This window comes from Malassezia globosa (assembly GCF_000181695.2).
Source record: "Malassezia globosa CBS 7966 chromosome Unknown mgl_sf_1.1, whole genome shotgun sequence".
NCBI classification, from domain to species: Eukaryota; Fungi; Basidiomycota; class Malasseziomycetes; order Malasseziales; family Malasseziaceae; genus Malassezia; species Malassezia globosa.
In genome coordinates this window covers 124,787-139,917 of record NW_001849874.1, presented here as the reverse complement: position 1 = coordinate 139,917, position 15,131 = coordinate 124,787, and the positions used below count along the sequence as shown (strand labels likewise).

At 49.5% G+C, this 15,131-nt stretch overlaps 8 protein-coding genes across 8 annotated transcripts; 6 read left to right on the top strand and 2 right to left on the bottom strand.

The window, feature by feature from the left end:
• Positions 1-169: 169 nt before the first annotated feature.
• On the top strand, positions 170-1,510 carry MGL_0066 (uncharacterized protein; the record flags this gene model as incomplete). Its single annotated transcript, XM_001732239.1, has 1 exon — positions 170-1,510. The coding sequence occupies one exon, from the start codon at positions 170-172 to the stop codon at positions 1,508-1,510; it is 1,341 nt and encodes a 446-aa protein (XP_001732291.1).
• A 693-nt stretch (positions 1,511-2,203) lies between these two features.
• MGL_0065 (uncharacterized protein) lies at positions 2,204-3,833 on the top strand (the record flags this gene model as incomplete). Its single annotated transcript, XM_001732238.1, has 2 exons — positions 2,204-2,835; positions 2,870-3,833. The coding sequence occupies 2 exons, from the start codon at positions 2,204-2,206 to the stop codon at positions 3,831-3,833; spliced, it is 1,596 nt and encodes a 531-aa protein (XP_001732290.1).
• A 453-nt stretch (positions 3,834-4,286) lies between these two features.
• MGL_0064 (uncharacterized protein) lies at positions 4,287-5,693 on the top strand (the record flags this gene model as incomplete). Its single annotated transcript, XM_001732237.1, has 2 exons — positions 4,287-5,041; positions 5,093-5,693. The coding sequence occupies 2 exons, from the start codon at positions 4,287-4,289 to the stop codon at positions 5,691-5,693; spliced, it is 1,356 nt and encodes a 451-aa protein (XP_001732289.1).
• Positions 5,694-6,603: 910 nt separating this feature from the next.
• MGL_0063 (uncharacterized protein) lies at positions 6,604-7,500 on the top strand (the record flags this gene model as incomplete). The annotated part of the gene is made up of 1 exon (XM_001732236.1): positions 6,604-7,500. The coding sequence occupies one exon, from the start codon at positions 6,604-6,606 to the stop codon at positions 7,498-7,500; it is 897 nt and encodes a 298-aa protein (XP_001732288.1).
• A 1,321-nt stretch (positions 7,501-8,821) lies between these two features.
• MGL_0062 (uncharacterized protein) lies at positions 8,822-11,224 on the top strand (the record flags this gene model as incomplete). The annotated part of the gene is made up of 1 exon (XM_001732235.1): positions 8,822-11,224. One exon carries the CDS (start codon positions 8,822-8,824, stop codon positions 11,222-11,224), a length of 2,403 nt encoding a protein of 800 aa, XP_001732287.1.
• Positions 11,225-11,302: 78 nt separating this feature from the next.
• Positions 11,303-12,532, bottom strand: MGL_0061 (uncharacterized protein; the record flags this gene model as incomplete). Its single annotated transcript, XM_001732234.1, has 1 exon — positions 11,303-12,532. The coding sequence occupies one exon, from the start codon at positions 12,530-12,532 to the stop codon at positions 11,303-11,305; it is 1,230 nt and encodes a 409-aa protein (XP_001732286.1).
• A 294-nt stretch (positions 12,533-12,826) lies between these two features.
• MGL_0060 (uncharacterized protein) lies at positions 12,827-14,058 on the top strand (the record flags this gene model as incomplete). Its single annotated transcript, XM_001732233.1, has 2 exons — positions 12,827-13,062; positions 13,113-14,058. 2 exons carry the CDS (start codon positions 12,827-12,829, stop codon positions 14,056-14,058), a joined length of 1,182 nt encoding a protein of 393 aa, XP_001732285.1.
• A 54-nt stretch (positions 14,059-14,112) lies between these two features.
• On the bottom strand, positions 14,113-15,039 carry MGL_0059 (uncharacterized protein; the record flags this gene model as incomplete). Its single annotated transcript, XM_001732232.1, has 2 exons — positions 14,113-14,845; positions 15,029-15,039. 2 exons carry the CDS (start codon positions 15,037-15,039, stop codon positions 14,113-14,115), a joined length of 744 nt encoding a protein of 247 aa, XP_001732284.1.
• Between the last annotated feature and the right edge of the window lie 92 nt (positions 15,040-15,131).

Sequence of the window (15,131 nt, the reverse complement as noted above, 5' to 3'; positions counted from 1 at the left end):
CGTCATTCTCTTGGATCCCATGCCTGTCAGCCATGATGAAAGGACCAGCATGATCGAGAGAAGATCCAGCCATGACTCAAATACTGCGAGAGCTGCCGAAATAGAAATACCTGCAGGTCATGAGCGCGTGGTCTGTCCCAACTGCGAGGCACACGTCCCATTCGCCGTTATGAATGAACATCTCGATAGTTGCCTGCTACCTTCTTCGTCGCCTCACAAAAAACGTCCTGCCAACGAAGAGAGCCATGTGCTCTCGAGAGATGATAAGGCGACGGTAAAAGAAGAAACTAAGACCCCTGTTCCACGGTCTAAGACACGTCGTACCGAGCATGTGCGCCCATTTTCCGAGCGCATGCGCCCTCAAACACTCGACGAATACGTGGGCCAGGACGATGTGGTCAATGGATCGCTGCGTGCGCTCTTACATAAGGGTCATATCCCATCAATGGTACTTTGGGGTCCGCCAGGATCAGGAAAAACAACACTCGCACGCCTATTGACGCGCGAGGCGATCACTACGACGAACCACACGCCGTTCCGCTTCGTCGAGTTGTCCGCCACAACTGCCACAGCTAATGATGTCAAGCGTATTGTTGAAGAAGCTGTGAATCGACAGATGCTTACGACACAGCGTACTGTGTTATTTATCGACGAGATACAGCGCTTCAACCGTGCCCAGCAAGACTTGTTTCTCCCCATGCTCGAGCGTGGCCTTATCACGTTGCTTGCAGCCACAACAGAAAATCCGTCGTTCCGGCTTCAGGGCGCACTTCTTTCGAGGCTACGTGTGGTTGTACTGACGAAGCTTAGTGAATGTGACTGCCTTCATATACTACGAAATGCTTTGGCTCGTGTGCGAACTGGTGAAGACGACGTCTTTGATGCCGCTTCGTATGAATGGATTGATGATTCTCTTTTGCAATGGATGGCTCAGATGGCCGACGGAGATGCACGCGCCGCGCTTCAAGCTCTTGAGCTTGCTCTTGTGAGAGACGATGGCGCTGATCGCGAGCGACTAAAGGCAAGTTTGCGTCGCACAGCGCTGAAATATGACCGCGCAGGCGATGCTCATTATGACACTATTAGCGCCCTTCACAAAAGTATCCGTGGGTCCAATCCAGACGCTGCTTTGTACTGGCTGGCTCGCATGGTTGCGGGTGGTGATGACCCTCTATTTATTGCGCGACGTCTGATTGTGTGTGCGTCAGAGGACTGTTGCTCGGCAGATGCTCTTGCTCTAGCAACTGCGACTTATCGTGCGTGCGAAATTGTCGGCTTGCCTGAGTGTGGGATCAACTTGTCGCACTGTGTGGTGGCGCTTGCGGAAAGTCCCAAAAGCACACGTTCGTATCGTGCGTGGAAAAAGGCTTTGTCGAAGGTTGAATCTGAATTCAATGTACGTTTATGCGCATGTCTAACTGTTTCCGCAGTATCCTGTACCGCTGCATATTCGCAATGCTCCTACACGCATGATGCGCGAACTCGGCTACGGAGCACAGTATCGTTATGAGCCATCGTTTGCGCACCCTGTGCATCAAGAATTTTTCCCTCCCGAACTTCAAGGTACGCGCTTCCTCTCTCCCCCTCCGCAAAAAGTCTCTCAGGATAGTGACTGCGAGAACAAGGTTGATGACAATGACAACGACTCCGCGCGTGACAATGCGGTTATACCTACGGCCTCGGTCCTATCGTCGCTTCTGCCAGCGCGAGCGGCGGTAGGACCGGGCGCATGTCAGCGTCAGTTCCAACTGGGTTCAAGAGCTGTGGACTTGGACCTTCTCGAGGAATGGGAGCAAAAACATCAACATGGCAAGCCATGGCCAGGCCGTGCGTCACTCGAACATCACATCAAACAAGCATATTTCTCTAATCAATAACTATCCTCATTTTGATGCTACTACTAATGCTACTCTTACCGATTTCACTTACTGCTCCTCACCGATAGCACCTTCTTATGTTCAAACAGCAAAACCATCATCGTACAGTGCCAAAGTCATTCTGTATGTCCCAGGTGCACCTCTGGGTTACAGCATGTGTAGGTGTTTGGAGCGAACGCCACACGGCAAATCACGTGCTCGCGCTTTGGAGCCTCGGATCTCATACTGCATCGTGGAGAGCGCGAGAAAGAGAAAGTCGGAGGGCATTACGCCAAGACCTTCTGATTGTACAAGACGTGCGTGGCCACGCCCACGAGGCCGGGGCGATGGAGTTGGGAGCTGTGTCTATATTGAGTGACTACGTCAAGTCACTCAAGGTGGCAGATCTCAAAGAGCATATCAAAGCCTTCAATGAGCGCCTCCCATTTTGTCCGCATATGCGGCTATCTGGTAACAAAACGGAACTGGCTCAGCGTCTCACAGAAGCCGTCTTGGCTTCGTGTATGAACCCGCAGTACTTCCAAGAAATGCTCTGTGTGATTGCGCCCCTTGGTTACACATGTTGGAGCTCAGACCAAGATCGTTTACGCCGCGCCGCGAATCAGTACACCTCTTTCTATGGCCGATCACCTGCTAATGGCGAGGCACCCCCCTCGCTCTCCATCCTGGGTGTACCTGCATCTGGTAGCTTCGAATCATTTACCGCGTCTAGCAATGCTCGCGTCAATGCAGGGAGTGCTAGCAGTACAAATAGTGCTAGTACGTCTACGGCGCCCAAGTCTCTGACACCGAATTCCCTCAAGCAACTGCGATTCTGGCCATCACCCTTCTATGAAGTGCAAGAGTTTGTGTCATCCATTGTACAAGTACCAGAAGCGCCACCTGCCTCAGGACGCAGGCAAGTCGGCGTTTCATTCACCCTTTCCGAAAAGCAAGTGGATCGTCTCCTTGATACCCAGTACGTATCGACTATCCCAACCAGCTTACGCTAGACATCTTCATCAGCTGCGTCTATTTTGCACCACATTCGATCAGTTTATGGCCTCCGTATCTCCAAAGCGCGAAGCGGCTCCTGTCGAATTCCCCTACACGTGTGATGCGCGGATCAATGAGCACTCACTAAATGTGAATTTACGTGGCAACAAAAAACATGCTGGGCGCGTTTCGCCTCCCAACCTAAATCGTAATGGACACCTTTCCCTGCAACCCGGAAAGCTCAATCGTGTAGAGCTATCTTACGCGAATGCGCCATCTCGATATACCATGGTGATTGCTCTGTGCAAAATTACAACGGCCGAGCAACTCACCGAGCAGCTGAAACACCGGCGGTATCGTTCAAAAGAAGCTGTCATCGATATGATGCACAAAAAGTCAAGGGATGAAGATATCGAGACAGGTGCCTCGACACTCAAACTCACATGCCCCCTTACGTATGTGCGTATGGCTGTGCCCTGCCGCTCGAATACATGTGATCATATTCAGTGCTTCGACGCATCGAGTTTCTTTTCGATGAATGAGCAGTCTCCGCAGTGGCAGTGTCCTGTGTGTAGTCAAGATATCAAGCCGGAAGATCTGCGCATGGATGGATACGTCGAAGATATTTTGCGCCGTGTTCCTCCCGATTTGGACGCTGTGCTAGTTGAGTCGGATGGATCATGGCATTCACCAGATGACCAGTACCATTCTGGCTCTGCCTATATAACATCGCTTCCCCCATCCATACCCATGGATCAAGATACTTTGCTTGATCACACGCCATCTCCTGAACGCACGCCACAACGCTCGCTACCTTCTAATCAGCTTGAGCCAACAAAGCAAGAAGTCGCAACGCCCCCATGTATATCATTTCCCGCTGACCTTAACACGTCTGGAACGTCTTTGGTGCATCCCACCGAGCATTCTGAGCCGTCGGCTGATGTGATTGATTTGACATTGAGTAGTGATGAAGGAGAATAGCAGACGTTCTCAAGTTAATACCCTGACCAAATCCATAAAATTGACCCATATTGCTCCAATGTTGCCCATAAAATGTTGCTATAGAGGTGTGTAGCCCTCAAGCCCTTCGACTGGGTAATTTCGTGGCATGTATGGCTTGGGCGGTTCCTCAGACGTGGAGATAAAATACGTGTCGCCTCAGTCTGTCGGCGCTAGGTACGATCCCTTGTGGCTTGGAGCAGAGCAAGCGTAGAGCCAATTCTCTACGCCCAGCGTCACAATGGCGACGTCTGCGTCTGTGTACAATTATGAGCGTACAACACGCCAAATTCTGAAACGTCACAGGAAAGACCCAGCGAGCTTCATTTTGCACATACACTCACAATTTATGCGGTTTGAAAAGCAGGTACGTGTCGCGAGGGTCAACTTATCGTGACAGGATGGTTATTTCTTGTTCGAGACGCGCACTAAGGTATGCAGAAGCAAACACAGTCTATCACTCACATACAGGAATTTCTTCACTACCTGCAGAACCAGATCATCCCTGTAGATCTGGTGGACGTGTTTCAACAAGCAGGCGTCCCGTTCTTTGAAGGCTGCCTTATGGTCGAAGTCCACGATCATCGCGAGCCGCCAGTAGATACAAGCCACAACGCAAACGCATACGGGCCGGATGGGCGTCGTTTGCGCCCTAATAATACATCCTTATTTTATCTCAGAGAGGGTGGCCGCTACGGCTTTCATCCCCACCGCCTTGGTGGCGGTCGTTCGAACCTTTGGAAGGACGAGGCATATCCTAGTCCAGACGGAGTAGAGGTCTATCGAATGATACTTCGGTCGTCTGACGAATCACTCTGGAATGACTTGCGCATGATGGATGTGAAGACTGGGGGCATCTGGAACGACGACGACGCCATGCGAATAGAATCTCAGATTCTTCACCTGACTGCTCCGCCGCTTTGTCTTGATCCTGATCCCCATGTCACACGAATTGCAAACGTTATGCTCAGCAGTACGATGCCATCATCTTCTTACACGAGTGGCATACCTTTCCAACAATATAAAATTGATGCTTCAACAGGCTATAAACTTAACAGCATTGAAGTCGAACAAGCTGAAAGCAAGGGTGCTCGCCGCTTACATATCATGAACATGATGAAAAATGGCTGGAGAACTGGCTCAGATAGTCAACAGGATCTATCTTCGGAGCCTTACACATTTGTTCCCAGGTACGCTTCTATCGCTATTCTGGTACATCTTTCCAGTGACTAACTTTTAAGCTTGTCGCGGCTTGAATTTATTAAAAAATTGCGCCAAAATCGTGCAAATGTGACCAAACAAGGTGCAACTGACGTCGTTCCAGCATCGCAAACGCCCGCAGCTGATGCCATTCAAGCTGTTGATGCCAAAGGGGCGGCAAATCAAGCTTCTCGAAGAAAGCGTGCGAAAGGCAGCGATGATACAGGTTCACCTGATTCGAAGGACGATCTTTCTTCTGCCGCAATAATTGTTGATTCCCAACGATCAAAGCACAAACGGCGCCGGAAAGAGTCGACACCCCAGGATTCGAAGAGCGAAGCCGCTAGTGAAACAATTGCATCCCCGCCGAAGCAACATGGGAACCGGACTAGTACGAAATCGCAAATGCCGGCTATAATGTCTGAGCCTGTCCAAATCGACCATGCACCTGTAAACTCTGGGGCTACGAATCCTAGTCCCTGGCACAAGATTCAAGCAGACAAACCGAGTCAGCTTGTCTTACCAGGAAATGGCGCTGCAGTTAAAGCGAACAAGAGTCTGAATTCTCCCATTCTTCCTACTGGTCGAGATACGCCCTCGTTCTCTACAGCATTGTACAATTCATGGAACAAATCCAATTAGAAACTTTAAATTGTACATCGACAAATACACAAGAAAACATCCGACTTCGAGAGATTGTTCTATACAGATTGTTACTTGTTCTCCATATCTGTCAAGTGGCTGTCTTTGGATCAAATGAGGCTTGTCTAAATTCAAGCGCCTATTTTTTATCAACTCATTACACCAGCGTTGTCGGCGATAAAGTGGGCGCACGCATAAACAGGGTCATGTAGATAGAACATTAGAGAGTACAGATCCAGCCATACTCCCCACCCTTAGGAGGCTTGAGTTATCGAGTTGATTCTACACGCCGTTAGTGTTATTCCCCAATCCCTCGACCAAGACTGGACATATTTTCTCAACGATGATTGGAACATTCTTTTGGCACACATCACGTGGGTCAGCCGCCAGGCGTTAATGCCACGAGGTTGTCTGGCTACGCATTCAAGAGCCCCTGCGAATATGGTGCGACTTGCATGAGGGCACCGCCACATTGACATTTTCGGTATAAGCTTTCCATGAAACGAATTATGTCAGGTATGTTCCAATACAGAACAATACACACTTTCAAAATCGACATCGAATTTCTCGACCGATAAAGGATTGGTTGTCACAAAATTGTCTTATTTCACCTCCATATCAACATTGGTATGTCAATTTGTCCAATCAAATTTTTGCCGTAATCAAAGCTTAGCACGAAAGCATCATAAGATGCGTGCCAAAGCGCGTTCTTTATTCCAACAGATGTTATACATCATCAGGCGGTGAATCTTTGGCGCGTGCGACACAATTGTCCATTGACCGTCCGGGGTTTGGATTTACCATATTAACCGCCTCCTCCTTGTAATCACTCTCTCTCATCCTCTTCCTGCTCCTTGTCTATTGCTCACGCTCTTTAAGGCGCTGGTCGTCATCTTCATTAGTCTAACACATGAAGCTTTCTGTTGCGACGCTTGCCGCTGCAGCCACTGCACTGCTCGCAGCCACTCCTGTTGTTGCCGACTTCCACTATGGATTCCCCTGGGGCACCTTCAATGCATGGGCCAAGACTATCGACAAGAAGAATGTAACGTGGTATCACCATTGGCAAGATGGTTACGTAAAGGAGCTCAAGGGACTTGAATACGTCCCCACTTTCTGGGGTCCCACGAAAATGCACGAATGGCATCAACGCAAGAAAGAGATTCACGATATGCATATCGAACACATTCTTTCATTCAACGAACCTGACATCAAGGGCCAAGCCAACATTGATCCTGACACTGCTGTGAGTCTGTTCATGCAAGAGCTCCAGCCATATGCTCTTAAGGGCATCAAAGTGAGTGCGCCCCAGATGGTTTGGGACATGGATTGGATCTCGAAGTTCATGGATAAATGCCACGCCGCTGGCTGCAAGATCTCTTTCATGGCACTTCATTGGTACGGTGGTCCTGATGAAATTGACTCCTTCAAGAACTGGGTAAAGAGGATTCACGACAAATTCAACCTGCCGATCTGGATGACTGAGTACGGGCTCACGAACAAGTCAAACCCATCGCAAAAAGATGTCGACCGTTTCATGCGCGAGACTATTGAATGGATGAAGTCGCAGCCATATGTTGAACGTGCTGCTTGGAACGGCTGTTTCGATGTTTTGAACCCTCCTGACAGCTTCCTATCGCCAATGAATGCATACTTTGCAGACAATGGCGCCGCTACTCGTCTCACCGCTAGCACTTGGCTGGCTGGTCTTGGTAATATCTTTGCTTCGAATCCAAGCTTGAAGGTGGTTGACAATACTCCAAACACGAAGGGACACAAGTCCCAGCACAAGAGGCTTCTGATGTAAAACGCGTCGCACTTCAATAATCTTCGCAAAATCGCACTGACTGCCCCTGCGAATATTTTACTTTGGTTGTGCGGTCTGGACACCGCCCTTTTTTGGATTTCTGGTTAGGGGTTAATGCGATAAGTGTCATGGCCCTTCTTTTTTTATTTAAGGTTTTAGGATTTATGTTAGCATGGAATTTGTGAAACAATTGTGCGTTGTGAAAAAGGAGAAGTGTTACTTTTGGACTTGGTGGGTGACATTGATCGCTTAATATTATCTAATATGAGGAATTAAAATTGCAGCATGCACGAAATTAGGATAGTATCAAAAGTTCTGACTGCAAAAAGCTCCCAACGTGGGGCTCGAACCCACGACATTCAGATAACTCCTCGCTTCCGAGGAGACTCATAAGAGTCTGACGCTCTACCGACTGAGCTAGCCGGGACGGTTGTTGAAGTGTAGGTGAAGTGAACATATATGAACAATACGTAGTACACGTCCTGTAAATTGTTTGGGAACGCGTCGTGCCTGGTTGCTCTTGTTAGGCTTCTCGCGTTGAGAATGGAAGATGAACTTCCCGTTCAGGTAACACATATCCCCTGGTATCACTCGCGTACGCTATCTCACCGGTAGATTTGATGATACGTAAGTGCAGAATGTCGAATTAACTTGGCTAGGCGGCTTATCACGGCGGGGGAAGATCATCTTGTGCGACTGTTACCGTCTGAGCCCACGGCGACAGATGTATTACCTATGGTATTGGAAGATGCGACCCAGTCTATCTCGTGGATTGACTCGAACAACAAATATATATTAACTGCTTCTGAGGATGGGGCTGTTCGACTTTATCAACACTCAGGCACTGATGATTCAAGTGCTCCGAAGGTGAACGAATGCATTCGGATTGTGCGACGAGAGGTCCTGCCTGTGCGCTCCGTCGCACTTGAACGTGCCTCTGAGTCTCCACGCGCAGCTATTTGCTCCGATGAACTTCTGATTCGTGTAGCAAATGTTGAAGATCCGCGGCAAATTACACTTCTGACAGGTCATTCTCGTGGTGTACGGGCCGCTAGCTGGAGTCCCATTTTACCATTTCTTGTGTCATGTGGTAGCGACGGTGACATACGAATATGGGATATGTCTTCAACTGAAGGGGTTTGTTTGAAAATCATCTCGAATCAGTTGCCAGCCCTTCGCCCAGAGAGTCCGTTCACGTCTCTTGCTTGCTGGCATCCACATGGGCATATGTTTGCTGTGCCGCTGAAGACTCACGATATTGGGCTGTTTAATGCACCTGCTATCCATCAGAAAGCGAAGGATCCCTCCATGTGGTGCATGAATGGTGTTTTTGACGACGACAGCGACGACAACGATGCCGGTCGAACATGAACCTCGGCCTTCGGGCCAAATTTCAGCTCTTGCTTTCTCTCCGAATGGCAGGTATCTTGCGGCAGCGACGGAAAACTGTTTTGTCTATGTTTGGATGATGGAATCTCAGAAGCTGGTGCGGATGCATGCTGCGGAAGCTGTTGTTACAGGCCTTAGCTGGCATCCAAGTAAAGACGTCATCGCCTGGACTGACATGCAAGGTCAACTAACTCATTGGGAGTCTGTTCTCGGCACGTCAATGCCTAGTGCTCGAGAGGATGTACCTATGGCAGAATCTTCTACTCACGCCGCTGGACTAGAACCCATGGAGCATGAACTAGACGACCTGTTCGACGATACGCCCTTGGATGACAATGCCGGTGATGAACCGCGGCCCAAGCGTATGCGAATGATTCCCCCCGATGTTGCTGGAAAGTCTGTTGTCCGGCAGCCTTCATTCCAACCGAGCTCGACACCGATGATCGCGCAGCGCAGGTACTTGGCCGTGTCAAATTTCGGAACCTTGACGTCTATTGATCAAGATACACACCAGACTGTGGTGTTTGAGTCGTACGATACATCTGCGCGGCGCAATTTCCGGTTTACCGATCATTTCGGTTATACGATGGCAAGCATGGCCTCGCAAGGTATACTGTTTGCTTGCGAAGTAGAGGGGGGAAACCCAAGTGTTATATTTTATCGGCCATTTGATGATCTTCCCGGCATCCAAATGGAATGGAGCGTAAATTTGCCGCCTGGTGAAACAGCGACTGCCGTGGCTCTTGGAGGCATTCCGAATGTCGGTTCTTTTGCTGACATGCACGAAGGTTCTTCTGGAGTTGTGGATGAGAGCTTCACGTCCCGCGCCACGTCCGTGGTTTCGACGTCTCGTGGCATGCTGCGATTTTTTGGGCCCAGTGGCATGCAATGCTATGTATGGGCTCTCGGTGCCCCTGTTGTGGCCCTCGCTGCTTGTGCGTACAGTGTGATGGTGGTGTATGAAGCTGCAGCATCAACTTCAAGCAACACGCATTTAGCGTACATGGTTATTGAGTTGTCGCAGTGGTGCATTATGCAACAAGGGACATTACCTGTTGGCCCCAATGCTACCTTGACTTGGCTCGGCTTTGATGAGCTAGGTACACCTGCAGTATTCGACTCCGCAGGGATGCTGTACACTTTAAATCGAGTATGGCGACCAGGACAGGGCCGCTGGGTCCCATCTCTGGACTGCGAGTTGGCTCTGTTACCAAAAGACTCAGATTCCAACGTGTACACAGATGCGCCAATAAAGCCGCGTGTTCGTTTGTGGCCTATTGGTGTCACAGGAACACATCTGCTTGGTCTCTTAATTCCGAGTTCGCAGTTATATCCACAACCGTCAGGCCCGCGTCCTTTGGTCCAAGAGCTTGAGCTTACGATCAGCATGGCGCAGCGAGAGAGCGCAGCAACACCACTTGAAGAGCTGGCTCTTCGACGTTCTCTGCTTGCAAGTGCTGTACGTGATACTCAAGCAGCTACAGGACTTGAGCTTCGGCCCAAGCGCTTATCAGTACAAGAAAGCGATCCTGCCGTGCTAGACATGGAAGCGGACAAGGCACTTTTGCAACTTGTGCATCTAGCTGGTAAGGCGGATCGTTACGCGAGAGCACTCGATGCTACACGTTCTCTGCATTCTGAAAGCACACTAGATGCGGCTCTTAAGATTGCCCATTTTCTCCATCTTCCAAGCCTAGCCGACCGAATGGAACGCGTGCGTGCGCCACTCGTTGTCTATCAACAATCCCTGGACGAAGTTACCACTCGTTCCTGCGGAACCGATGCACTTCTCCGAAACTTCGCACATGTACCGGTTCCCATTACCAGTGCATCATCAATGCCGCCTTCCGATGCTCGTCATGACCACGCACGCTTTGCTTTGCAACAGGAAGGATTTGGCCCTCGCGTGCAGCGTTGGGCTTCGAAACCAACTCTTGCTCGTGAGGGCCTGTCGCATTTCCATCAGTCGCCAGATCTGGGCCCAACCCCCTCCGACTGGTCGTCTTCCTTGCACACAGCTACTGATGAGCCGACATCGTCAATGCCATCTCAATCTTTGGATCACGATTCTGTGCCCCGTTCTATGACGCCTACGCTGCCAATGCGCGCAAATCCTTTTGCACGTACTCATTCTGTCGCTAAAGAACGACAACTTCAAAAGAGCTCGTCTTTTTTTGACAGAGCCGATGCAGCATCCGCAAGTGCTCCCGACGAAGCTGACGGTGGTGTAGTTCCTGCCGGCAAACGATCAACAGCACCATCATCGTCACGACAAGCAACGCTCGCAAGATTCGCATACAAGGAACCTTCAAAAATGCCTAAAGAAAGGTCATAGTATCACTGCAGAATGGGGGGGGGGTGAGAAACTATTGTGAACAAAAGAAGAGCATCTCTGACACATTCTAAGTATGCCTTAATTTACCTCAGCAAAGTGTTTGAGCAACGATGCTAGTTTGTTTGCTTCCTCGATTGTGACGGAGTTGTAAAGACTCGCTCGGATTCCACCGACAGAACGATGTCCTTGGATCGAGACCACATGATGCTCACGACAAAAGGCAACGAGGCGTTTCTCAGCATCTGGCGAGGGCTCGCCACTCGCACGGTCAAGCACACGGAACGTGAGGTTCATTTTACTGCGAAATGCGGGATGCGCCACAGTTGGCCGATATACATGTGGAAAGACGTCGAGTGTCTTGTACACAAGCTCGCTCTTGATTCTCGCACGTTCCTGGGCAGCGGGCACGCCGCCATCTAACAAGAGCTTTCTGAATCCAATACCACTCACATAAATCGAGAAGGTTGGGGGCGTGTTGTACAGCGAACCGTTATCTGCCATGTTCTTGTACACAAGCGTAGCAGGAATCGGTGGAACGTACGAGGCTTGCAGAGCATCTGGATCCACGATCAGGTCTCGACGCACTATGACCATAGTCACACCGCTAGGACCGACGTTCTTCTGTGCGCCAAAGAAAATGACGCCATGCGCACGAACATCAATGGGGCGACTTAGGATATTTGATGAACAGTCTGCGACAATCGGGACTCGTTCACGATAAGCTTGGGGCAGGCGTTGGATCCAATGCTCTGGAAACTCAAAGCCATGTATCGTTTCGTTTTCACAGTAGTACAGCATGGCAGGGTACTCGTCAACAGGACTCAATTGCCATTTGTCTGGCGAGGGAATTTCAGCATTCGGGTCACCGATCATAGATATCATATCGCTTGCGACATTCACGCGCGAAGTCAGCCGACGTGCCTCTTGAACAGCTTTCTTCGACCATGCACCCGACACCACATAGTCGACGGGTGGGGCAGACGCGCCTGCATTCGAATTATTTCCATGCTTGGCAGCATGTGCTGCCAGCATGTTCAGTAAGGTCGAACTAAATTGCTCTGTACCGCCACCCTGCATGAATAGGACCGCATAATTGTCTGGGATGTCTAAAAGTTTGCGCAAATCATTTTCGGCGTTTGCCAAAATAGTTTTGAAAGTGTCGGATCGATGGCTAAGTTCCGCAACACCAATACCCAAGCCCTGGTAATCAATGAAAGCCTTAGAAGCCTCCAGAACTACATCTGTAGAAAGCTTGGATGGGCCTGCACCCAAATTCACTGTCCGTTCTCTCTCAGGTGTCGTACTCATGCCTGACCAAGTTGCAGATTACAGGAGCGGCGTGCTCGTTGTATGTGTTAGAGTTATCGACAAGCCGTCTTGGCGGTTAGATCTTGTGCATACAATTAGTCAGCGTGTCCTTGCGGCCGGGCGCTCGCGTCCCTTAGAGGCTCTCTCGTGTGGTTCTCGGAGCCCAATACGCATGAGAAGGACAGGGTCTTTCGAGTAGGCGCAGTAGGACTTACTCCATCCAGAACGGGGCCCATACTCACAAATCTTTGGAGCTGAAGAGCAACAAGAAAAACCTCACCCGGATACCTCGTCATGTCGCGGATTATGGAAGACCTTGAGGAAGGACCTGATCCAGTTCTAGAGCCTAGCACAACAGCTCTGCGGCATGAAAATTTGAATCGGGAAATGTCCCCTGAACCAGATCTTGACTTGAATTTATCCCGCGGTATGCATCAGGTATGGCTTGTCAAGGTGCCAAAGTTCCTAATTGAGGGATGGTCACACGTCGAGAGAGATGATGTACCATTGGGAACTGTGCGTGTATACGAGTACGTATGCTTTGGTTTCTCTTTCATGTACGATCGACTGACATATTTAGCCCTGATGAAAACGGGCATCAACAGATGGAACTTCTCCTTCCCGAAGCCCCACGTCAAGCTATACCAATCGAAGATTTGCACCTTCGTGCACAATATGCGAATGTGCCACGCAAATACGATATGAAACTTTCATCCACAACTGAAGAGACATACATGAAAAACCTATATGCATTCGAAGAGGAACTTCTCGATGATGATGATGTAGCAAGTGACCTTGGCGTTGACGAAGATATTGTGCCGGATTCAGTGCATTCAAAACGCCCACGAAGTACGGGACCTGCGCGTGGACTGCACAAAAAAAAAAGGATAACTGCATTGACGGGCACTGTCACAAACGAAACATCGATCCAGCCACAGAAGCAAACAATGGTATCGACGTTACCGCCAGCATCGGCAACAGATACGAAACCTGCCCGAATGATTGGAAAATCGCGTTCGCTCTTGACACCTGAGTATCGTGAGATCCTGCGCCAGCGCCGAATTGAGTCATCTACGCCGAAGCGCTCTGTGATTATGATGGACAGTGGCGACGCTGGTATGAACAACATGCTTGCTGCTGGTGTCGGGAAGGGTCATATTAAACCACGCGCGACGAACTTTGTCATGGGCAATGCCCAAGCGCGCACGAATGAACAGACTGAAAAGTTTGCGCGTATCCCACGCAATGAACTCCTTGACTTGCTTTTCAGCTTGTTCGACAAGTATAAGCATTGGTCTCTGAAACGATTGCGGGAAGAAACACAACAACCTTATGCTTATCTCCGAGAAGTGCTTTCATCTATTGCCGACCAACACCACAATGGACCCTATGCAGGATCGTGGAGTCTGAAGCGCGAATACTCGGAAGGATCTCGCACCGGTACTGCGTCTGTGTCAAATGGCGCATCGGCATCAGACAAGCAGGCTGATTCTGGAGATGTACTAGATGATATGGAAGATGTATAGTACGAGTTTGGATTCATATTATGTTTGTACGTTTTTTACGTGGTAATGATGTCGTTACGATGGGTCGTATTGAAGCCATGGATTCGTGTCATAATGATCAAGACCCAAACCACCACGTCCGCTTCGAATAAAGAGCTCCATTTCGTGCGCGAGAAGACGTGCATCACGCTCGTTCCCAATCCATTCTGTAAGCCGCTCCAGAAATGCATCTGACGTGACATCTAGGTGCGATAAGAGCGCAGGAATATAGTATGAAAGGAAACCGATGTCTAGATGTGGCCACACTTGCAATTCACGCTGTAAAAACGCTGATAGAAGTCTAGCATAGACTGGTTTTGCGCGAAATCCGCTTGGACCCGGGTATGGTTGGTACCGTGTATATTTATTCGATGCAACATGTTTTGCGGGTAAATGATGCCGATAAACATGCCGTCGGAATGCCAATGCAGCACGCTGTTTTGCTCGGGTCTTTTGCTCTTCATGACGACGCAGTTCCGAGACGCTCGTGCGTCGAGTCCTGTGCTCTCTCGCCATTGTTAGATTTGTGTGGCTTTCAATTTCATCGACAGGATAATTAGTGTTTGAGGCATTGGTGGCGTCGTCTGATACTCCGTGTGCCCTTACGAAAGGTTGTGTCTCGCTCCCATGATGGATTGAGTAGAAATGAAAATCATGCGTCGCTGGATCTAAGGAATGCAAGATGTATGAGCCCAACGGCGCTTTACATAGAGGGCATTGTTTGTCGCCCTGTTTTGTGTGAATCCATTCTAAGATGCACGCGAAGCAGCTGTGATTTAGTTAGCTTGACTCATAGAGTAAGACAGGGAGTGGGCAGGGTGAGCTTACAAGCAAGAATGGAAACAGTTTGGAAGAACGCATCGATCATGGATCAATTCCAGGCAAATTGCACAATTCTCATCGTCCAATACTCCGGTCGGCGGCATTGCAGAGTTCACGGCATCGCACTCACGAGGCATGCATGGGACAAAGTTTTCGAGACCAGTATCAAAAATTTGTTTACCCAGGTGAAATACTTCAAGTCAATCAATCACCGTCAAATCAACGCAACTGAC